This window comes from Hippocampus guttulatus, chromosome 4, assembly GCF_054856545.1.
Source record: "Hippocampus guttulatus isolate MCC_2025c chromosome 4, RoL_Hgut_1.0, whole genome shotgun sequence".
NCBI lineage: Eukaryota > Metazoa > Chordata > Actinopteri > Syngnathiformes > Syngnathidae > Hippocampus > Hippocampus guttulatus.
In genome coordinates, this window is record NC_141264.1 from 26,978,962 (window position 1) to 27,002,810 (window position 23,849).

Below are 23,849 nucleotides of genomic sequence, written 5' to 3' on the forward strand. Positions count from 1 at the left end.
TGACGCTTTGCGCTCAACAAACCGTGAAACGTTGTCTCTTCGCGTAGCACAGAAGCGGAAGCTTGTCCGAGTTTATTTTAGCTTCTCCTGCTAACCATAGCTAACACGTCGAAGCAATGAAACAAAAACACCTTGTCGCGTTCGTCTCCAGAAAACGAAGGAACTTCATTGCATTTGACGAACGACAACTTGTCAGGTAACCATTGACGTCATCATTCCTTTGTTCGTGATCTAATTGTACGGAGTAGCTGTATTAGCATCAAATGATTTTAACGAAGTCAAATGCCAGCCAAGGCACGTAATAACGATGCCAATTATTTAACCAGCACGGAAACACGCGACCAGTCATTCGTCACAAATTAGAACGAAATGAAGACGTGCAGGGAAGTACTCTTCTCAAAGCATTAACTCCAAACACATCCGCTAGGTGGTGCCATCGTAACGTTAGTTGCGTCCCAACTCGGAGGGCCGACACTGGCAGGCGTGCAAGAAGGGCGTCGACGTTCAAGGATCCCGGCCGTCCCAAAAAGGCACCAGACTGCCCAGAAGCTTCTCTCTCCACGTCGTAGGAAGGGGTGCCGTCAGGGAGCAGTCCAGCACTGCAAAACCAAATAAATGTCAAAACGCGGCATCATATTGTTACAGAGACATAACAAGTGGATGGATCACTCCTTTGGAAACCATTGCAATTTTTTTTTCCTGATAGATATCCACTTTTGAAGAGAAGTCAAGAGTCAAGTAATAATAATAATAATAATAATCAATATGAATGTAATGTTTTCGCAGGCCACGAAATGATGCGGAGGGGCAGTGGCTCTGCCCTCGCGGGCCTTGAGAAGGACTCCTGCGCGGATCTCCCATTGGCATAGACAACCAGAATGACTCGATTCAAATATACTGTAGTTGTGACTGCGCGTTGTTGGAAAGAGCAAAGGGATTTCCCACGGTTCATGTCAGCTCACGGTTCCCGCACTGGCCCTCTGCCTCACTGGCAGCGCTGTCACATTTTTAAGAACGGACTTGCCTTTTTGTTCACAAATTACAGTGTTAGCCATCCATGTGATCATCCAACACACTGCTGTGTTTTTAATTCCCTTTTGCAGGGCCTAATGAATTTGTGTCAGGAAAAAAAAAGTCTTGGGACAAGTATAAGGATGGAGCCCTGCTGCGAAAAGCGAACCGTCCATAATGAATGCTTCCCCTGAAAAAAATCATGTAATTGCTTCGACGGAGGCATCAGACAGAGCTATGGACCGAATACACAATGCTCCGCCCCTCGCTTCAACATCGCTCCTTGGAGTCAAGCTGCCTCAAGATGGCGCCAAAGTCATTTCTGTTAGACATGGCTTTGGCCCGAGTACAGGAACAGCCAACGCGTTGAGGTCTGAAGTGTCTTAAATGTGAGAGATTCATAACTTATGAGCAGAGAAGGCCCACCAGCGCCAATAAGGAGCTTTGAAGGTCACTTGCGAGCGATGTGCCAAAGGACCAAAAGTGGCATTGTGTGTCTTTTGTCTTCTGTCAGCAAGTAGTCTCGGCCCCGACTGGCCACCTCCTTCCTTGCAGGTGGGCCTGAGGAGGACGGCGTGCTCGTACTGCGCTGTGTAGCTGCGTAGCTGCATAAATGTTGATGCGTACAGCGGATCCCTGCATACTCTCGGGTGGGAACCCGTGAATTTACCTATTTATAGATTTCTTTTCAATATATTTTTTTCTGGGAGCGTGGGGGGGCGCAACCCCAGTTCTTTGTGCTAAACGCTTTTTGGCCATGAACCCTCACTTATTCAAGAATTTTTAATCATGAATTTTTTTACAATGCAACTCTAACGCGCGTTAATTACACGCGGATTTTCACTATTTACACCTACCCAAGCGAATAAGGTGGTCCATCCATCCATTTTCTGTTCCGCTTTATCCTGACAAGGTTCGCGGGGGGAATAAGGTGGTCCTCAATATAATTACGAGTAATTAGTTTCCATTTTACATACCTGTCAACTTTTCGGAGCGCCAACCTGTATAAACTACCAAAAAAATCCTTATAACATACCAAAGCATTTTATATGTCAAAATAACGGCAGAAAACCCCCCACAAAACTTTCAATGATATTTATTGTAGATCTCCGTAATACAATGTCTGGTTAACGTCTAATCATCATTCTACTTAGTGGCATTACTGTGTTCAGAGTTGTATTCCGGAAATGAAAGCATTCGAGTAGACGAGCACCATTCTGGGCAAAAGCAAACGGAACTACCCGTTAGTTGGGGGGACAAAAAACGGAAATTTTCAGAATCCGTATGATTTGTGCGATACGGCCATATACGTAAGATTCACCACAAAATCCGTATGAACTATGGCTAAACCGTATGAGTTGACAGGTATGATTTTACGTCACACCTAACTGTTGCCGGGCAGAGTGGTGCTCCGCTCCGTCAGTATTTCATATTCTGCTGCAGCGCCCTCCGTAGACGTGCGGTGGCACTGCATGGGGGATACAGGTGAGGAGTGACGTCTCGATCTCGTCCAACTTTGAGACCCGGCCAAGCAGCACACCTCGAAGCTTCCCGAGCAGTATCGGACGCCGCGAACGCCTATCGCGTCCCATTTGCGGTCGCGGGTTGCATCCGAGTCGCTCCGGGTGACTTTGGGCGGACGTCGGAAGTGAAAGGTGTTCTGACGATTGTCCGCTTTGTGTCGCTTGGTGACGCCGCCCGACGTGGCTCGGCTCCACTCGTGAGAGAAGGCGCCCGAAAGGCTCAAGGGCCCCCCTCACTTCTCGCCTCCTCCACATGACTTCGTTGACGCTCCTGTCCCCTTACCCCATTTATTTCTTCGACCAGGTGGGCTCTCCGTCTCTCTCGCTCTCGCTGCCAGCAGCCAACGACGAGTTGACTTGTCTGAATGAAAGTGCCCTCTTGTTGCAGCCTGCACCACCGCGAAGTAAGAAGGGCAAAGTTGCGAATGTGGGAAAACCCAAAGACGAAAAGAAGGAAAAAAGGTAGGTTTGCTTTGCCGCATGCGCAAACTAGCTTTGCGGCTCGCCACGACATTCATCTGCCCGCCATACACGACGAGGTCGATTCCAAGTAGCCTTCGCCTTCGTTCTGTTCTAGAGAGACACGAGCTCGGCTTGCTGTGTAAATGCGTGATCGAGAGTCATTAGCTTTGTGTCCTTTGATGAAGATGAGTGAAGCTCATGGGCAGTAGTTTTTTTTTGTTGGGGTGCGCCGCCATCATCAAATATGGCGGACTCCTCAAAGTGGAGTCTACGTATAGTTCTCTGTGCTTCAATAACTATCACTTTTTGAAGGGGATGGTGAGAACGCTCGCCAGGGTGTCCCGGTGCGTCGCTTTATTGGCTTCTCAAGTCAAGCGCATATTTGACCAGTTAATGATGAACTAAACTTTCGAGCAAACTCAGCTTCCCAGTTGGCACGGCTATCTGACCTGCGTCCGACCCACTGAAGTAAAGAAAAGAAAGAACCTTTATTAGTCTCGCAATGGACACATTCCCAATTCACAGCAGCAAAGTTATAAAGGAAGAAGTAGAACAACAAAATATAGGAGCTGCTGGAAAGGCAGCCACTCACGCGGCGCCATTTTGAAGTGTTGTAGATGTTGTGTGTCTCGCACTTTCAGCTTTCAAATTTTGCACGTTGCCGTCGTCTTTCATCAAAACCTTGAATCCCGACTTATTTTTTTTTTCTTCATCTTCGGTGACATTCGCTCAACGGGTCGGACTGCGCCTCTGTCGGTGGGTCGAGAACCTGCCCAGTGAGCCATGTGGCGGTCGTTTGCTCCGACAGGTCTGAAAATGGCAAACTATTGAAGCTTCTGAAAAAAGCAAAAAGCGACGATCTTCCGGAGACCTCGGCGAGGGAGGACACCTGCGAGGATGACTCTGCGGAAGACGAGAACGAGGACCCGCTGGCCAGCCAGAAGCGGGCCGCCCCTCGCTTGCTGAACGAATTGGGTCGCCTGCTGTACCGCAACCGCGGCGCCTCCCTGCAGCTGGGCGACATCCTCAACTATTCGGCCGACGCCGCGCTCAAGCAGCCCAAGGAGGCCAAAGATGCGGCCCGACGCAAGGCGGCCAGGAGGAAAAAGTCTCAGAAGAAACCCTCAAAAACAAACCAAGACGCAACAGGTCGGTCCGGCTTTCTTTCGAGACCGCGCGCGTCGGGTGGGAAAGTCACACCGTCGGACTGCGGGAAACTCCCATTTTGGGCTTTTGCTGGGGAGGGATTGCAAGTTTTCGCAATTTCACTCATTCACTCCCAAAGACGTTTTTAAACGTCTTTTCAGACTTGGTCCAGAATTGGCTGGTACTGAATGAGTTAAAGAAAGTCCAGCCTGGGGCCTTTGTCGCTTGTCGATGGGCGTCAGTCGTCGGCGACTTTTCCACGATCTGGATGGTAATTGTCGGAAAAAGCGGGGCTCTCCAGTCTTAATTTGCGGAGTCCATTAATGTCGTCATTGATCGAAGTGACGGATTTCGACATGACCGCCGATCGCAAGTGCGCAAAATATCATCCTGTCTTTTATTGTCGAAACGGAAAGGAAGAACTCGTTGACATTCCGCGTCCGGCCTCAAAGATGTTTTCTTTTTCCTTCTCAGATGTTGCAGCGGTACCCGGCGAAGTGTCCGGTAAGTTCATTCCGTCAACGAACGTGCTGCGGCCGCCGCGCCGGCAAAAACTGCGCGTTTAGTGTCGTCTGTGTGAATTTCCCGCCGCTCAGCTGTCAGTCCCACACCCGCGGAAGACATGATCTCCGGCAGCGGTCAAGATCCAGGTGGGTGCGCCGCCGCGGCGCTCGTCTTTGGTGCGCATGTTGTCACTCGGCTCTTCTTGCAGATTGGTTGGCTTTGCCGCTCCAGGCCTTGGGCGAAGCCACGCCTCCTGCCAGGGGCTTGTGCCAGTGGGTGGTGGAGAGACTCAAGGCCAGCGCAAGTCCACAGTCAGTTCCTCCTTGACTCCGCTCCGTGCATTCGCAAGATGTCGTATGAAAAACACACAGGAATGAAACCGGCAGACCGAGACCTCTTCATTCGGACGTCTCGTTGTCTTTCGATGCGCGCTGTTGCATTGTTGGAGCACCGCCACGTCGATACTCCTTCGCGTTAGCGAGAAGCCGGAAGACCGCGAGGCCGAGCCGCTCTCTGTGTTTGAATTCACCTCGTTGCATCCCTGCAGTAGTCAGACAGCGAATCAAAGCCCCAAACCCCCAACTGAACAACGTCCCGTCTCTCCAAAGACCCAACGTACGTCGTGAATTCATTTGAAAAGAAATTGCGAGCGGTGGCTCATAATACAGTGCCCGTCAACCGTTTGAGAAAGCGACGGCCGAGACGGTTTTGGAGCTTTTTGCCCATTCTTTAAAACACGGGTTGCGCAACGTTCAGCAAAAACACCCACGTCTGACCAAAAAGTGGAGAAAGGGGGGCTACCCCGTGTCAAGCACAACGGTGGCCGAGCCCAATCCTCCATTTTGGTACTTTTCTGACACCTCAACCTGTAAAACAACAACAAGGAGGCCGCCAAAGGCCTTTTGATGTTCAAACCGATTGGTGTGCAGATCAACGAACAAGAAACGGACTCACCGCGTGGCTGAACTTTCACGCCAGCTGCTGTCTTTTTATTGATTTTTTTGACACGCCGTTCGCCATTTCACTCCAGGACCCGCGTCGCGTTTTCTCGCATCTCGATCTCGAGCCTAAATTCAAACGAATGACGAGTGTCGCTCGCTCATCGACGTTTGTCCGTCCCGCAGCGTCAAACCGCGAGTGATGGATCAGGTGCCGAGTTCTCCCATCCTCCGTCACTACGTTGACGCGAAGGCCGGAATTAAGACCCACAGTCTGCTAAGCGTGCCGAGCGAAGCCGACGCCCTCGCCGAGGAAGCGACCCCGCGGCGGCCGCCGCCGCTGAAGAAACTGCATTGCAGGGTCGCCAACGGGAGCTCCTTCATCTAGTATCCTTTGCGCCGCCTTGCATTGACTTCTTTGGGCGGCAGAAAGGCCCGGGGGCCCCTTAACGCCGTGCCCTCAGCTACCCGTCGGGCAACATGGCCGTGTGCCACAGCCACTCGGGTCTTCCGTCGGGAGGCTTCTGCACCAACGTGTTCACCGACAGCCACGCTCCCGTCATCCTGGCCACCGTCACCGCGTTCGGCCACGGTTCCGCCTCTCACCCCGTCAGGTGGCTTCATCGCCCGCGCCCGCCCCCGCGCCGCCTTTCTGGACGACGCTCAGTTAAAACCATGCCCTTCCAGCTCCGCGGTGACGGCCTTGTGGGACCAGCACGGCGGATTCTTGTGCGACCGGGAGGGCAACCTCAAGAAGGAGTGGTGCTGGAAGACCGACCAAGAACAGGAGAAGATCGTCGTCAAGGTGAACCTCGCCGTCGCGTGCCTTCCTCGCCGCGTGGCGGATCGCGGATCGCGGAGCCACCAAAATGTCCGCTTCTGTGCCTTTCCGTGACTCCGCCGGTCGCTGTTTTTTGCAGCGGTGACGGCAGACGCCTCACGCCGTAGCTTCGGCTTTCGGTGTTTTTGTTTTTCCCGGGATACGCGCGCTAACGACCGTTGTCGCGCGTCAAAGGTGTAACCTGTTTGTGGGTGTCGCGCAGCTGGCAAAGGGCATCTCGCTGCGGCTGCTGAGCGGCACGACGGCGCTGCTGTGCTTCAAGTGTGAGGACAACAAAGTTCAGCTCCCGCTCTCGGTCGCCCCGTGCCCCGCAAAGGAAGCGGTGAGAGTGACCAACATTTGATTCTCATGTGTTGTGAAGCAAGTCCAGCAACTCCTCATTGTCATTTCTCAAGGGTCACGCGCGCACAGACAGACGATCGGAGCGCTCGCAAAACTTGATCACCGTTGACGTTGATGCTTCCGGTACCTCCGGCTTGTGAAAACGCTGCCATTTCGTACCGATAGGCCGCGTTATGTCCCATCACGCGATAGAAATATATTTGAGGGAGAGAGAACGAAGCCGCGTCATTTTAGCCGCTCACCAAGAATCGCGACGGCCCGCGAGCCAATTTGTCCCGAAACGGGGGCGGGGCCAGGAGCAAGAAAGCGGCCGTAAATCGAGCTCGCCGTTTTGCCCGCACGGCAAGAATTACGTTTCCCAAGCGAGCCTTTGACGACGACCCGGCCCTCAGACACGTTCTGCAACCCCCCCCCTTCCCAGGAGGCCGACCAGACGTTCCCGGAGGCGTCGGCCGGGACCTTGTCGGCGCGTTGGAAGAAAGGATGTCACGCGATGGGCGAGCTGAGCAAACTTCGCAAGAAAGTCCGAGACATCCTGAACGCCTGGCTGGACTATTATCGCACCGCCACCGGTAGCCGTGAAAATCGACCAACAGTAAACGGGAACCGGGTCGCCGTTCGAAGCGAGCGCGCGGGCCGCGACGCCTCCGGGTAATTACGCTCCCTCCCGCGTTGCGTGTTTGCTCGTGTGCAGGTCTCAAGCGCGGTGAGAAAAAGCCAAAGGTCGCCAAGGGCAAGCACAAGAAGCGGGCGCTGTCGGCCAAGAAGACGCTCGAGCGGGCCCACGGCAAGCTGGCCAAGGCCAAAGAAAAAGTGCCGGACAAACTCGAGCAGCCCGCCAAGAAAACGCCACGGGAAGCTCCGACCAAGACGAGGTCTGGCCCACGTTCGCGGCAAGGCGACGCTTTTCGCCAGCGGTCCCCGACCTTTTTTTGCCCCGCCGAGCGGTTTAACGTCAGACGGTATTTTCTGCGACCACAAAATAATATCATTTGACCTGCGCCAAAACTGCGGCATTTTCGAAACCTAATCCTAAAGACCAAGCATGACACGAGGAAGGTCCTACCCGCTCGCGACGCTCTCTGGTCGCTATGGTAACGTTTAACTCATTTAGTACCAGCCAATTCTAGACCAAGTCTGAAAAGACTTTTAAAAACGTCTTTGGGAGTGAATGAGTTAAACGTGCCTTCAAAATAAGATACGCCGCAAATACAAAATGCATGAAAAATACGACTCGCCATCGCCGCGCATTATGCAGAGTGGGCGCGGCGGGTGGGAATCTACCGTTGCGATAAAATAAAAATGTAGCCCTCTCTTGAAAGTCGTCGGCTCCCCTTCTGTCCCCTTCCCAAAGACGTTTGTTTTTGACTCGTTTAGCTAGCTCCCGGCTTTCATTTTAGCGCCAACCTATCACGTGACGAGAAGCGCGTCAAGGGTGCCACGCCGTAGACGGACATACCAGAGAATCCGCTCATTTTTCAAAATAAAATGCATTTCGGATTCGCAAATAAATAAAAACGGAAGTAAGTTCTTTCCGCGCAGCCCGGAAGCAAATGACCCGCGGGCCGGGACTTGGGGGGGTCGCCGCTATACGCTACTCGCGTGGACTCGCTTCATGTTTGAACGACATTTGGGTTGCTAATGCAACGCGTTGTGAATGTTTGGCAGGGTCCCCGCAAAGAACACCAAGGAGCACAGCATGTTACAGATCGGACCCCTGCGTATCCTCGGCAACATCAAACAGGAGTAAGACCGCGGCTGTGTTGGCTGTCGCTCCCTGCACTTGGCCCTTTCCTTGTGCGCTTCAACACGTCAAAGGGTGGCAAACTCATTTCGGCTCGATTCGCTTTCAAAGTCATTGATGTTTTGTTTTTTCCGGACAAAGAGAAAAACTCTTGGCGAGCTGACAGTTTGGGCTGTTGCTTCGGCCTTCGTCGGAGCTGTCGCCGCTTCTTTGCGACGTGTCTTGAAAACAGACGAGCGGGCCGGGAAACCCTCAAACTTCGGGCTCCCCCGGAGCCGATCGGGGCTGCGCTCCAACCCCCACCGACGCGTCACAAAAGGACGCGGTGACGGCTCAGACGAAGGCTGAAACCGTCAGACCGGTAAAAGTTGTTCTCGATACCCCAAAAAAGACCTATTATCTGGGGGGGGGGGGGGGCAAACTTTGAACCTAAATGAAGCAAGAAGCAGGCATCACGTATTTCAGACTTGGCGATTGGGGACTCTTTCATGAATTGTTTCAAAGTTGGAGCCATGGCGATGTATCGAGTCAGCGAACGATCGCCAACACGGCCCGCGTGGCCGGCTTTCAAACGGTAGAGCGTCTGTTTGACGGGCATGTTGTCAGCCTAACCCCGAGCGGCCGGCCCCCGGCAGGTTAGTGGTCCTCCCGGACCATTCCGCCTCGCGCCTGTCCAGCCTGCCTCGCTTCCCCGGGCGGTCCGGCCTGCCGCCCTCGGTGCCGCTCACCGTGTGCCCGCCGCTGCTGCGGGCGGCCCTGCTCCAGCGGCCGAAAGGCCGGGCGCCCAAGAGGTGCTGCTGCAGCACGGCGCTGATGCCCGTGCTGCTGGACGTGGAGTACGACGCCTTCATCACGGGCCAGCCGCAGCACAGCCAGCAGATCCTGGTGGTGGTGGTCACGCTGCCCGTCAAGCCCGGGGCCACGCCCGAGCAGGACGCCGTCCAGCAGCTCTACCGCAGGAGCAACAGGAAGAGGACCATGCCCTGCGCCCAGGTGAGCCCGGCCGCTTTCTTTCGACCGCTCGGGATCGCCTCGGCTCCTTTTCCCAAGTCCCAGTTCAAAGCTGCCGCCTCTCAAACCCGCTTGAGTGGAAAAGTCCAAACGCCTTTTTTGTTTTCCTGCCTCTTACGTACGTACGCGCACGACAACAGCAAAGGTGACATTCTTGGGTCCATTTTTGACATTGACATTGAAAATGTCTCCGCTTTTTTTCCCCGCACGGCAGGTTGTTGAGATATTTGTTTGCCTTTGACCCACAAAAGCTTGCGCAATCTCGCTTCCTAGCTCTGACGTTCCGGAAAGAAATTCCACCCGTCGCTGTACCTCACTCACCCTTAATTCATGAATATTACCAAATCGATTACGCCTGATATTCTTGCGATTGTAACCTTATATTAGTAATCGGGGCCAAAAATCCATCTCGAAAAATGTGCTCAGATTCAAAAATGTTCTTTTAATAACCGGGCACAATGGAAAAAAATGTTAATTTTGCGCGGGTAAAAAAGTAGATGGTCTGGGTCAACTTCTTTCGGTAAAAAACACAAACGTACTGTCGTTAAAAGGAATAAGAGCGTAATAATACGCCCATCGACGTAAAAGTACTCCTTGTACAAAAGAAATATTGTTAAAAGTAGAAATACGGATTCCACTTTCTTGACGTAACTCAAAGTCAAAAGTTGCTTCAAGTAAAAGCGAATTGTTAGCGTCATGACAAAGGCGGAGTCCGTACCACACCGACATTTGTGCCTGTGCCTGCTCCCGACCAAATGACAAAGGCGCTCTTTTGCCATTCAGTGCCAGATGGACTCGTTTCGTCTGGTGAGGTACGAAGTGTCCACGGGGGCCTTGGGCTGCCCGGTGGACAACATCCTCTTGCAGCATCGCCACAACGTCGCCGCCGGCATGATCCTGGTCAGTATGGGCCACGCCCGCACGTCAACACGCGCAAATAACGTTCTCGTGTACGATGCTCGAGTACCGGTGCATGCATCCGAACGCAAAACGCACGAGATGGAGGTTAAACTCACCTCGTCGCCGTATTTGCTGTACTTTCGGATCAGAAGTCATTTTCTGCTATTCGGTGTGCTCAAGGGTTGCAAGTATTGTCCTTAAACAAAAACAATGAAAAAAAATATTTTTTAAAAAATAATACAAGACTTAAAAGAAAGAGAAAAAACCCAATCCAATCAATTCAAATGTAATGTCAATGTGTTAGATGTACATCCGAGGGCGACTGATGTTTTTGGGCTACGTCTCCAGCGGTCGCACCTGCTCCGCCTCGGACCTTCGGAAGCAAATTTTGAGAACCAGGGAGGACTACAGGTTGGGTGTCAGCCTCCCTCCCGATTACAAATTCAGGTAGGAGGAGCACCAACTCGGCACAGTCGATCGTCCAAGATGAACGTCGTCATCCTCGTCCTTCCTCGATGCTCGCAGCGAGAGCGCAAAGGTCAGCGTGGGCTGCTCGGAAGCCTCCAACGCAAATAAAGTGGAAGAATCGGCGCCGACGCTCACCAATGACATCACGTTGAATCGCTCGCCGGAAAAAGAATACGTCGCCGAGACGACGTGAGTCAACCGCAAGAGGTGACGTCCTGGCAAAGGACTTTTTCAACGACTTGGCTTATACCGTACGCTAGTTGTTCCGGTCTGTCATTTACTTCATGAGGAAAATTAATAATAATAACAAATAAAGAAACCTTCAGCCTATTTCCCATCACCATGTTTTTCTCCAATTGAAAAACCTCAGCTCCACCGTCTGCGCCTCCAGCAGAAGAGTCTCCGGGTGAACCGAAAGCCTGGACGAGTCAAGTGAGCCGTCTTCGCCTCTCTCAGAAGGCAATGTTGATGATGAATGTTAATTATTGTCAGAGGTTTTATAATATCTGCACCGTTGCAATCTTTGTCTCATATGTCATGTATAAATACTGTGAACCTACTTGAAGCACGCGCACAAAGTGTCTGGCTAAATCACGCTTTCCAGCTCTGGCGACACATTGAACAAACAAAGCTCTGAGGAGGAGCAAAGAAAGGAGGGCGGATTTCGCTGATCTGTAAATAATCAGCATCTCCGGTGACTGTGATTTATTTTGCTTTGACGTTTTTCTTGCGTTCGTTGATGGAGAACTGCTGCAAATGTCGAGGTTGGAGGAAAACGACGAGCGGTGTCTCTTGCTTTCGTACTAATGGCACCCATCCCAGATAAGCGCAGCGTTCGTCTTGACTGTAATGCCGCACGTAGTCGGAATGCCTTTTTGCGTATCGTTTTGTTCGGCCCGCGGGTCCGAAATGCATTGCCCGCTCCCGCTTTGCACTTTTCCGATCTTGAACCTGAAGCTGATCTTCTCAGAAAATGTCACATTTTACCTTCTGTCTCAATTTTAAATGAGAAAAAAAATACACCCTGTTAAGATTGAGTTTTTTTTCTTCTTTTTAAACGGTGCTTGAGCCTTACCAATACAAATTCCTGAAGATCAAACGTGTCTAGTTGATGTCAATTCCTCCTCACCGATAGCAAAACAAACCCGACCACGGATGTTTTGGAGCATTCTGGCGCCCCCTACAATTTTGGGGTTTCCCTACAAGAAGCAGAAAGCCGCAGGCGGCGTTGGACCCGAGTCGCTCAGTCGCTGGAAGTTTTCCGCGGGCTCGGCGTTGTTGTTCTTGTCGCCGCTCTCGACTGGAGCACGACGACGCACAAACGTCCGCGGCGGACATCTCGTGTTGACCACTGGCAAGTTGGCACCCGGACATGAAGTTGGGCGGAAAAGTCGACGGACCGACGCCATGATGAAGTCGGGTAAGAAGTCAATCGAGCCTTCGCTGATCGGCGGCGCCGTCAAGAACGAAACGTGACGTGTCGACAATGCCGTTTCCACGGAGTTTTTGATCGCTACGACGTGTGTCGCCCGCTTCTTTCGCACCAGTTTTGGAGCTGAACGCGTTGAAAGCTTGAGGGCAGGTGCCAGTTGGGGTTCGCCGCCTCATTTGCAGTCCACTTGACGTTTCTTGCTTCAACAATTTGTTCAAATCACAAAAAAATGGCCGTCCGTCAGCGGGTGTAGACGCCTGGCAGCATTGAGATCAAAAATACATACCTGTCAACTTTTTGGAGCGCCAACCTGTATAAACTACCAAAAAATCCTTATAAAGAGCAAAAAAATCCTTATAACATACCAAAGCATTTTATATGTCAAAATAACGGCAGAAAAAACCACGAAATTTTCAATGATATTTATTGTAGATCTCCGTAATACAATGTCTGGTTAATGTCTCATCATCATTCTACTTAGTGGCATTACTGTGTTCAGAGTTGTATTCCTGCGTTACTTTTTTCACCAACTCCAAATCATTTGGAGTTGGTGAAAAAAAAAACGGAAATGTTCAGAATCCGTATGATTTGTGCGATACGGCCATATACCTGAGATTCACCACAAAATCCGTATGAACTATGGCTAAACCGTACGAGATGACAGGTATGAAAATAGTTGTCATGATTTGAAGATGACGTCACGACGATCACCTTAAAAAGCACAGATTTCGCACCACTGTTTTGTTATTTACTCACTGCGTGCTAAAGGAAGGGACGAGAAGGCTTTGCCGGTCTCTCGGGTGTTGTGCTGGTCCACCCAGTTTGCATGACCTCCTACCTGCATCCCTGGCCCCCCAAACCAAACCTCCCGCTCATCATTATCATCATCCTCCCCACCGTCTGGATTACTCGGCGTGGCGTGGGACGGAAAATCCGCTGTGATATTTGTTGCACCCTAGGTTGGGATCGGTGATCGCCAAGCAGCTCGTAAAAGCTTGTCAAAACGGTGACCCCCCCCCACCCGCCGGGGCAACATCTGGCATCCACCCCGAAACGGATTCAACATCCAACTCGGATATCTTGGGGGTCAGGTTGGATTTTGTTTTTTCGGTGAAACTCCGATTCCTTCGGTTGCACTTTTGACCAATTGCCGGTGTGCTATGCAAATGTCAAAGGAAGGCAACGCATTCGTTTGCATTTGCCAACGGGAATCCAGTCGTCGAGGAGGGTTTGACCCAGCTAGTCAGTTCACCTTTGCCCTCCGCCGTCATGACGAAAAGATGGCGGCGCGGCATCGCTTTTTGACGGGTTTTGTTCATCTGTGTCCGCGCAGGCACGGACAAGCCGCCTCTGGCCCCGAAACCCAAGCTGGCCCGGCGACAGCCGACGGCGGCCTCTCCCTCGGCGCCCGGAAAAGAAGTCCCGTCGCGGCGGTCTCCCGGCCCCCCGAGGAAGACGAGACCGCTGCCGGCGCCCAAACCCGACCTCGCCGAGCCCAACTCCAAAGCCGCCGCTTTCAAGGCCCGAGCGCCCGTCGGCCTCCTCAAGCCCCAAAACGCAGTCGGGAATGACAACAAAAAGCCCAACTGGGATGACGTTCTTCCCATTTGTCCGTGCGGCCAGAAAAACTGTGGCTGCATCCGCGACGGTCACGTCGACCCAACGGAGAGACGCTTTCCGAGCGGCCGTCCGAAGAGAGACGTCCCCCCTGCGTTAGCCACCGATGGCCACCTCGCGAGCCCCAAACCTCCCCGAGACCCTTCGCCGGCTTCCGCCGAGAACCTCCGGCAAAACGCGAACGCCTCCCGTCCGCCGGTGAGAGTCGGACAGCTTGTACTCCGAGGCTCCGTCGGCCATGGGGCGAACGCCCGCGCCGCAACCCGAGACGCCGGCGAGCATTGTGCGGAGGAAGACGCCGATGAGGCCGGGCGAAAAAAAACACCGGCGCCCGTCCCGGTTCCACGGAGACACAAAAACACTTCGCTGGCGTGCCAGGAAAAGGGGGAGGAAATTCCAGCCCGGCAAGGGAACGACGGGAAAGGCGGCGCGTGCTCGTCTGTCAGCGCGACCGCCGGCCAAAGCCGAGCGTGGCCGGCCCCGACGCCCAGGACCAAGCCTCGTCTCGCCGCGCCCGAAAGGGGGTCCGGCCCGGCTCGGCCGGCGCTCCGAAGCGACGCGGACGAAGAAGACCTGGGCTGCGACGGCCCCGCCGACCCCACGGAACTCTCCGTCGACGAGGAACTGGAGGGAGAGAGGCGAGGAAGGTGCGATCGCGAGGCCTCCAACAACGACGGTTTTCCCTCCGACCGCCACGGAGCCACGACGCCGCCGGCCAACGACAGCGCGACGGCGTGGACGAACAACACGGCAACTGCTGAAGTCGGAGAAGCTCTGCCATCAGCAGCTCGTGTGACTAATCCTTCGAGCGGCGCGGCGGAGCTTCCCCCGCCTCCGGGGAAGACGGCGAGAACGCACGAAAGCGGGCCGGCGCCGCCGCGACGACGCAGTTCCTTCTCCGGGACGGAGCTCCTCCGTCCCGAGGGAAGGAGGAGCTCTTTCAGGAAGCTGCTGGATCTCAAGCTGTCGGCGGCCGCGCGGCCGAAAGGCCCGCCGACGCCGGCGCCCGATGAGCGGGACGGACCCCGCCGTCCCCGCGCCGCGCCGCCGCAACGCTTCTCCCCTCCGCTCGGCGCGGAGCAAAACGTCGACGGAGAAGAGCCGGATGCCAACTACGAGAACGTTTGCTACTACGAGGAGATCTCCCATTACGAGAACGTCTACTTTGCCGGCTCGGACGCTTCCGGCGCCACCCGGCACAGTTTCTACGACGACGACGACGGCATTTACGAGGAACCCGAGGTGTATTTGTCCCCGGATAAGAAGAGCGACGACGACAGGTGCCCGAGCCTTTTGGGTTTTTCACTCGTCCGATGAAACGATGACGGAGGTTCCTCGCTTTACAACGGCGGTTCCGTTCCTACGGCGATGTCGGAGCCACCAGCTTTCAACGCCGCTCGGCGATCGCTCGTTTCGTCAGTTTCCCAAAGTTAATCGGCACCTTTTCCCGACGCGTTTCGGCGGGCGTCAATCGATTGGCTTGTGCGAACCGCGGAGGTCGACCGGACGGAAAATATTTCAATCGAGCCGTCCGTCGTCCGACCCGATCCGTAATCGGCGATCGTTTTTGCGTAATCGGCGATTGTTTTTCAGAAGATTGTTTTCTTCCGTCCAAGCGTCGTGCGGGTAGCCGCCCGGAGCTCGTCGATGGCGAGACGTATCGGCCGCAAATCGATGGCCCGTTCCCGACGCTCTCGGTCAGACCTCGTGCGTGAAGCCCCCTTTGCCTCGCTTTGGATCGGATCCGGTCGAGGCGAGCGGTTCAACTCTGTCGCGCGCATCTCCCTCCAAAAGCAAACGAAATGCAGCTCGTGGCCGCTGACCCTCGAAATGTGCGATGCTCTGCAGTCGCGGGTTCCCGTTTGGGGACTTCGGCACGTCCGCCGTCGGAGGCGCCGAGGCTTTCCCGGCCGACCCGACGATGACATTTGAAATGTTCGGGGCCTCCCGCTTTTGTCGGGCAACGCCGCCGGACGCGACGCGCGTCTCTGTTCGGGACAGCCGCGACTTTGCGCTTCAGCTGTCGAAATTGCGTCTCTTTCAACTGTATTCCTAGAGCGCTTTCACTTTGCCTTTCGGTGCAATAGCTTAATACGAAAGCCAAATCGCATCTACCAACAAATCTTTTTTTTCTTTCTAAAGTACAAAGTATGACGTCGGCGCAGGTAGCCACTGACATGTGGGCGAGGCGAACAACGCTATCGGTCTCGCAAAATCAAGTGTTTGCATCAGTGGCGTGCGGTGACGTGCATGGTTGGTGAGGCGCTGACTCCTTTAGTGTCACATTTACAAATATATAAAGCAAAAAAAGGGTCGCTTATTCAATTGGCTAAACATTATATTTGCGACACGCAGATTATACGGCAAGCAGCGCCAGCCCGTTGCAGTTTGTGATGATTGCGCAATGCAACGGGCACTCGGAGGTGAGGCTCCGCCTCACCCGCCTCCCCTGACCGCACGCCTCCGGTTTGCACTCACGCTGGACGATGTGAAACCTTGCCAGCGGATCGGCATTCATGCGCGCCACGTTTCCGCTTTCAAACATCGACCCGCCGCCCGATCAACAAGTCGGTCGTTTGCGCCGCGCGACTGCGCGCCGTCTCCTGCGCCTTAGCGTAGCCTGCTTTCGTTTCGCTTAGTGCGCCGCGACCTCGAAGCCATTGACGGTCACGTGCTCCAAAACCCGTTGAGCGGCTCGCAAACACAAACGAGTCACGGCTCTCGTCAACGTGCCGCGCTCTGAGCGTGTGAGTGCGTGCGTGTGTGTGAGCTCATTTTTGCCGCTCTAGTCCGCCGCGGATCTGCGACAACGGCGGCACAACCCGGAAACCGAAATCCGGAGGCTCTTGGCTCCAGGTCCATTCAATCCCCCCCCCCCCCCCCCGGCGCCCGCCGTACGCACGCCGGCCATCGCCTTCACACCCGGGCTCGATCGTCCGCGCGCGCCGCGGCGTTTCCGCCGCCAACTCACCGTTTGCTTCGCCGGCTGTGTTTTGAGCAGAAGTTCTCTGAGCGAAGAGGTGGACGACGGCGCTTCCGATGACGACTTGCTCCCGGCTTTTTCCGACGAGGACGACGAGGAAGATGAGGGCTCGCTCTCCAGTAAAGGGGACGCCGAGCAAGCGGAGGCAAGTGGCCCCCCCTGAAATCGGATGCGTGGACACGTATGACGTCCCGTCGAGCGGAAAAGAGTCTTCCTCATTGACGCCACTTTGATCCCGCGGTGAGGAAACCGAGACCCGGATGGCGCCGGCTTTCTGGAATTTCAGTGGAAAGAAAGCCAAAGTGACGGCGTTTGGTCCCGGGGGCCTTCGCGCATGCCAGCGTGCGGACTTGGGGCCCGAACTTGGCTCTTCCACCGGACGGGGAATTGGAATCGGAGCGGCGAATGGGTGCCGTTGTCCAATCCGTTGTCCTCAAGTCGAGCCTCTCCCTTCGCGCCTTTGTCACACACGGCCACGCGCTTGACTTTGGAGTCGGCCGATCCTCCGTTCCAGTTGGTCCAAAATGCCGCCGCTGGCCTCTTGACCGGTACTCTGATAAAGAGGGAGCGCCTCACTCCTGCTTTGGCTCCCCATTTTAGAGTTTGTTTTTGTTTTTTTTTTATGCAAGAAGATCCTCCGATTGTTTTTTCCTCATCTCGAAATGGCCCGGCCCCCACCTGACCCCTCGGAGGTCCTCCGCCCCTCCCCTTGAAGTTATGTCCTCGGATCGACCGCGTTGTCCGACAAAAAAACTGAGGTGGTGTCTTCAACTTTTCTTTTCTTTCTTCTTATTTTTGGGCCTTAGATGGCGAGCGGCCCCGCCAAGCGCAAGAAGATCCATCACATCGCCACTGAAATGATGACCTCCGAGAAAGCGTAAGTCGCGTTTCTTGTCGCGAGGCCCTTTAGTTGACGCGGGCCGACTTTGTGGTGATTCGGACCCCCTCCCGCGTTGCAATGCGTAACGTTTTCCCTTCTGGGTCGCTTCTTAGGTTCGTCGACGTCCTGAAGCTGCTTCATGTGGTGAGCCGCCTTTCGCCTTCCGCGTGGAGGTTCGGCTTCCTCCGGGACCGTTTGAGGTCGCTGATGCGCGATTCCCCGCAGGACTTCCGCGACGCCGTGGCCAAAGCGTCGCGTCAGAACGGCAAAGCCGTCATCGAGGAGCGCGCGCTGGAGCGGATCCTCTACTACCTGCCGCAACTCTACGAACTTAACCGGGACCTGCTGCAGGAGCTGCGCGATCGACTGGACGAATGGTAGCCGGCCCGCCTCGCTTTCCCGCCGATCGCTTCGCAAACGGCAACTCTGAGCGTCTCCGGCAAAATTCGGCCGCCCGACCGCGAGAAAGTCCAATCGCTCTTGCGGAGCTCTGGAACGCGACGCCGTCGGTTTCCCAGGCCAAAAGCGTTCTGGCATCCGGCGGCTCCAAATGCTTGCGGGTGACTCGCCGGCGTGGCTCGTTGTCTTCGGCGGGCCCGAGGAAGAATGTCGGCGAAATTTTGGAAAGCACCCGCGGCGTGACGTCCGGCCGCGGCGGATGAAAGCCAAACGATCGCCGTCTAACGAGCCCCCCAAAATGCACGCTCGGGGATGTTTTCGCGGAACGCCGCAGCTCCGGAATGCGCTCGGTCGTCCGCGTCGCGCGGGCACGCTTGTCGCGTTTCTTTTGCAAACCGCAAGCGGGACTGCGATTCGATTGCACGCAAAACGAAAGAACGAGAGAGAAATCTCGACGGGACACGCGGCCCGCCGGCTCGGCGCTCTCGTCGGCCGACGCCGCTGTCGCTCGGCGGGCCGGGCCCCGCCTTCTCGGGGTCGCCGATACGACCCCGAGCGGACAAACGTTTTCGCGCCAAATCAATCTCGGCGCGGTCCGCGTTCTATTTGCTTCCGCAGGGATGAAAAGCAGCGGGTGGCCGACATCTTCCTGAAGGTGGGCCCCTACCTGAAGATGTACTCCACGTACATCCGCGAGTTTGACAAGAACGTGGCGCTGCTGGAAGAGCAGAGCAGGAAGAATCCGCCCTTCGCCGCCGCGGTGCGAGAATTCGAGGTAACGGCGACCGGCTTCTTTCGCCGCACGTCCGCCGGGGTCTTTGGCTTCTCGCTCCCGCTTCTCATGGGGGGGGAGCGCAATCCTTTACGGGCTTTGGCACCGAGGCACCGGCGTCGCTTTGTTTCCCTCTCCAACGCCTCGTTTGCCGCAGGCCGGTCCGCGTTGCGCCAACTTGGCTCTGAAGCACTACCTCCTCAAGCCCGTTCAAAGGATTCCTCAGTATCAACTCCTGCTCAGAGGTAAGACTTGCCGAGCCGCTCGGTGACTGGCCCCGTGCCCCCCCCCACCCCCCCTCTTTGGGCAGTTCCGTTTCAAAGGAACGTTGCGCCGGTCGACTGCTTAGCGCGTCCACCTCACAGCTCCGAGGTCGCGGGTTCGATCCCCCGGCTCCGGCCTCCCTGTGCGGTGTTTGCATCTTTGTCCTCGTGCCCGCGTGGCTTTTCTCCGGGTCTTGCGGTTTCCTCCCACGTGCCAAAAACGTGCACGGCAGGCTGATGGAACACTTGAAATTGTCCCCGGGAGTGTGGATGGTTGTTGGTCCGTGCGTGCCCTGCGATGGGCTGGCAACGGGTTCAGGGTGTCGACGAGCGGGATAGGCTCCGGCACCCCCCCCCCCCCCTCCCGCGACCCTTGTAAGCGGATCAGAAATTGGATGGATGGATGATTGTGGAAGAGTCACTTGCGAGCGTCGATCGATGGTGCAAGACAGCCGCGGCTGCATTTTCGGCCATTTCTCAAGGCGCTCGCTCGGCAGACGCTGTTCAGCTTATCCGCTAGAACGACCAAGGTTTCCTGGTGGATGAGCACCGAATCGAGACGGGAGGTGAAGAACTCGAGCAGAGTCTGAGATTTTCTTTTGTAAGCGGAGGGGGGGGGGGGCAGGTTGCTTCCAGCACACCAATGTCATCCAGCGTCCCGTCTCCCTTCCGCTCCTTTTATGAGTGCGAGAGAGAGGCGTCCTAGTATGAGGGTGGCCGAATGGGCCGTTGTCCCAGGTTGGGGGCGTGGCACAATTCAAAGCCATTTTTGGGGGGGGTTCCTTTTACATGCTAAAAAGCTCCGTCGATTGCAATGAAAAAGCCCGCTCGGACACGTCTTGAGCGAAACTTTGGCCGCAATGCCAAATTGCCAAACTCACCGGACTCCGCCGCTAAGAGGACTTTTCAAGCCACGCCGGATGAAGTGGTGACGCCAAAGCGCTCCTTCCTGCCCGAGTCGCACAATGCCAACGGAATGTGAAGCATGCCGGCGCCATCGCAGACCCTTTTTGTGAGCGGGTGAAGCTTGAGCGCGCGCGTTACGGCTCAAGTCTTTGTTTTTCGCAGACTATTTGAGGAACCTGTCCAAAGACTCGGCCGATTACAAGGACACGCAAGGTAAAGCTGCCGGGCCGCCGCTCGCCGCTCGCTCGGAAAGCGGCGAAGCTCACGCCGCTCTCTTTGCTCCCTTCAGACGCTCTGGCAATTGTGGAGGAGGTGGCCGAGCACGCCAACGACATCATGAAGCAAGGGGTGAGTCGTGGGGGGGGGGGGGGGCTTCACACCCGCGTACGAGCAAACTCCACTCGAAAACGTGAGCCGTAGCACCGACGCGGGGGCGGCGCCACGGGTGGGACCGGCACGCATCTTCCGTGCCGAAGGCCTCATTGGTTTGCGTTCATTTGGACATTTGGGGCCGGGGGGGCGCGTGCAGAGCGGCAAGCGCGGATGGCGCGACCCGCTTCTGACGTCTCCCGTTTTGCGGCCGCCCCAGGACAACTTCCAGAAGCTGATGCAGGTGCAGGGCAGCCTGAATGGCCACCGCGAGATCGTCCAGCCCGGCAGGGTGAGCCGCTTCTTCATCCGCCGCGCGCCGGGGGGCGGGGGGCCCCTTCCAACCCTTTGGTTTTTCTGTTGCGCCAGACCTTCCTGAAAGAGGGCGTCCTCAACAAGCTGTCCAGGAAAGTCATGCAGCCCAGAATGTTCTTCTTGGTACCGCCGCCGCCGCTGCCGCCGCCTCCTTGTACCATTTGAAACACGCAAAAGCAACCTCGATGACAATAACCAGGCGGTGAAACGCATCGCGGCGTTTCGAACTGCCCATGAAACACAAAGCCTTGACTCCATTGTTGCCGCGGGAAATCGGCGCCGGCCCTCTTCAGGCCCTCCGCCATTTGGTTTGAGGTCCGCAAACACGTGCTCGCGGACCGGTCCCGAGTCGAACACGAGGGGTGGCGGGGGAAATGAGGGGGCAGGGGGGGCGATATTGGCAAAGGCGGCTCGGAAGGACGTGTCCGCGCCGCAAAAGTGCACCTCTGCGTCGGCTGACGGCTGTTGCTCGTGCGCGCTCGCTAGCCTTTAGCACCGGGAGAGGACAAAAAGATTCCAGGGGCACCGGTGTCAAAGGGAGGGCCCCGGGCCCACGTCCGGCCCGTCGCATCACTTTAGGCGGTCCGCCAAAGCGAATCGACCAACGTCTTGGAAAGATGGCGGTTTGTTGGCGGCGGCGCCGTGCCGTCTGAATGCTGATCATTTCAAAGACGCTCGCTCGCAGGACCAAATCGGGGGCCCCGCTCTGGCTTGTGCTTTTCTCCTCCAGTTTAACGACGGCTTGCTGTACACCACGCCTCTTCAGTCAGGCCAGTACAAGTTCAACAACCTGCTGTCTCTGGCAGGGATGAAGGTGAGAGCAAACTCCTCTCAGGTCTCGGGGGGGGGGGGGGGGGGACGCTCGCCGGGCTTCCTCGGAGCTCGGCCGACGGTTGGGGAATCGTCGCGCGCTCGAATTTGCCGATGGCGCCGACAGCCGGTTCACCGCGATGCCAACCGTGACAGGTGAGCCGGCCCAGCCAAGAGGCCTGCCAGAATGAGTTCATCGTGGAGAGCGTGGAGCGCTCCTTCATTCTCTCGGCCAGGTAATCGAGGTCATTTTGCATTTCGCTCCTTCGGCGCCCTTGAAAATCTTGTTGTTTTTTTGTTTTTTTGCAGTTCGACGTCGGAGAGAGACGAGTGGCTCCGGGCCATCTCCGCGGCCATCGGCGACCACACCAAGAAAAAGATCACTTTCATATCCGGGAAGTCCTTCGACGAGGTAACGCAAGCGGGACAAAAGTGCTCCGTATCCTTTGTGCGGGCGTGGCCCCCGTGCCCGGAACCGATCGTCCCCTTGGGGTGTTGTAACGTTCAAGGTCCAACCGAGCAACGGCGACGGCGCTTCTTTGGGCACCAAAGCTCCCATTTGGATCCCGGACCCCCGCGCCACCATGTGCATGATCTGCACCTGCGAATTCACGCTGACGTGGAGGCGCCACCACTGCCGAGCCTGCGGCAAGGTCAGGCGCCTGATATCGGATCGATTTTGTGAATTAAAAAAACCCCAACCAAAAGGACTGGCTTCTAAGAAGCCATGCCAAGGATTTGACACTCCCGGAACCGAGAGGCTTTCATATCAAGTGCCTGAAATGTTGGCAAAGGCCGCCGCGCTACGTGACGCTTTTTTTTTTTTTTTGGGTCCACTAGGTGGTGTGCCACTCATGTTCCTCCAACAAGCGAAGCCTGGAGTACCTGAAGAACCAGTTGGCAAGAGTGTGCGACCAGTGTTACCTCGTCCTGCGGGAGCAGGAGCACCAAAGTACCTCTCCGGCGCCCTACGTCCTCACCTTTTGGCTCTTCAAATAGTTGATGAGGATTTATTTTGTCCGGCAGGCCAAGAAGATCCCTCCGCGGCCGCACTTCCCAAAGCCTCCTTTGCTTTCTCTCGCAAACACAAGCGAATACCGGCAGCCCTCAAAGAGGTGAGCTCGCCCTCTCTGCACGGGATGCGGTCCCCTCGCGGTGGGGGGGGGGTCTCTTACAACCGCGCCTTGGGCCTTTCTCAGGTATCGGCCAACACCGACAACCCCTCCATGAGTGGCTATTTGCAAAGGTCCAAGGGGAAAAAGAAGCAGGGCAAGCGCTTGTGGTTCGTCATCAAAGACAAGGTTCTGTACACCTACGCTGCCATGGAGGTAGGCCACGCGACCTCGGCGTGCCGGGCCGGAATGACGCTCGCGGTTTGCTCTCCGGCAATCGGCTGACGCGGAAAGGAGAAAAGACCGCGCGGGATCCGCTGTCGCCGGATCAAAATCCATTTTCCAAAGCCGGCGCTTTCCTCCGAGATAGATCGGGGCGCTCGGACCCGCGGCGTGGCGCCGATCCAGCCTCTGTTGTTGAAATCCATCGAGAGGCACGAATCGATGTCCACGGATGTGTTTTTCATCACGCAGGACGTGGCCGCCGTGGAGAGTCAACCGCTTTTGGGCTTCGTTTTAAAGGTCGACTCGTCCCAAAAGTCGCAGTTCAAGCTTTACCACAAAAACACCCTCTACTACAATTTCAAAGCGGATGACGTCCAAACGGCCCGAAGGTAAACTCCCGACGGGTGAAACTTATTGACCCCTGTCCGGATGTTCTCGTCCAAAATAAAGAAAGAAATAAGGAATACTGCCTGAACTGAATTTGCACTTCTCAGGTGGATCAACACATTCCGAGAATCGGCAATACTGTAGTAGCTGGGCACCGACTGCGTGATGTTGACATTTCATCGGCGGACTGGCCGTTTTTACCTCAGTGCTCCCAGAGGGACACCGCATCTGTTCTCTTGAGAGAGAATGAAACCACTTGAAGGCTTTTTGCCCCACTTCCTGACGGGACCTTTTCTGAGCATCGATTGTTGCTTTGGTATATACAACGGGAGCATCTAAAAAAAAAAATAGTATTTGTGATTAAAAGCCCCTTTCTTTCGTTTCGTTTTTTATGCTTACGTCTGGTCTAGTTTCGTCCACACAAAACCTCGCTGTTCACTATAGCACACCTTTTTCAATTCACATGTCAAGAACTTTAAATGTGTAAAT

At 55.4% G+C, this 23,849-nt stretch overlaps 2 protein-coding genes across 6 annotated transcripts; both read left to right on the top strand.

Annotated features, from left to right (window-relative positions):
- Positions 1–889: 889 nt before the first annotated feature.
- On the top strand, positions 890–11,989 carry LOC147207056 (uncharacterized protein C3orf20-like). Of its 5 annotated transcripts, none has more exons than XR_015100812.1 (18): positions 890–2,838; positions 2,923–2,996; positions 3,805–4,145; positions 4,617–4,646; positions 4,739–4,792; positions 4,855–4,957; positions 5,771–5,971; positions 6,049–6,198; positions 6,272–6,389; positions 6,628–6,747; positions 7,189–7,339; positions 7,462–7,642; positions 8,436–8,513; positions 9,147–9,504; positions 10,306–10,422; positions 10,771–10,869; positions 10,948–11,097; positions 11,261–11,989. XR_015100812.1 is itself a non-coding variant. In XM_086110214.1 (18 exons), exons 1-18 carry the CDS (start codon positions 2,788–2,790, stop codon positions 11,298–11,300), a joined length of 2,442 nt encoding a protein of 813 aa, XP_085966340.1. In that variant the 5' UTR covers positions 891–2,787; the 3' UTR covers positions 11,301–11,989. The 5 variants fall into 5 exon arrangements, 3 of the variants coding, with proteins under 3 accessions (XP_085966342.1, XP_085966340.1, XP_085966341.1); XR_015100814.1 differs by having other exon boundaries at positions 10,948–11,079; XM_086110214.1 differs by having other exon boundaries at positions 891–2,838; positions 10,727–10,869; positions 10,948–11,079.
- Positions 11,990–12,045: 56 nt separating this feature from the next.
- LOC147207057 (FYVE, RhoGEF and PH domain-containing protein 6-like) lies at positions 12,046–23,739 on the top strand. Its single transcript, XM_086110213.1, has 21 exons — positions 12,046–12,310; positions 13,656–15,219; positions 16,941–17,067; positions 17,729–17,799; positions 17,916–17,946; positions 18,028–18,179; positions 18,820–18,976; positions 19,131–19,218; positions 20,305–20,355; positions 20,432–20,490; positions 20,732–20,803; positions 20,881–20,949; positions 21,557–21,640; positions 21,793–21,872; positions 21,946–22,048; positions 22,146–22,289; positions 22,477–22,588; positions 22,663–22,751; positions 22,836–22,964; positions 23,223–23,362; positions 23,468–23,739. The coding sequence occupies exons 1-21, from the start codon at positions 12,046–12,048 to the stop codon at positions 23,502–23,504; spliced, it is 3,624 nt and encodes a 1,207-aa protein (XP_085966339.1). The 3' UTR covers positions 23,505–23,739.
- The last annotated feature ends 110 nt before the right edge of the window (positions 23,740–23,849 follow it).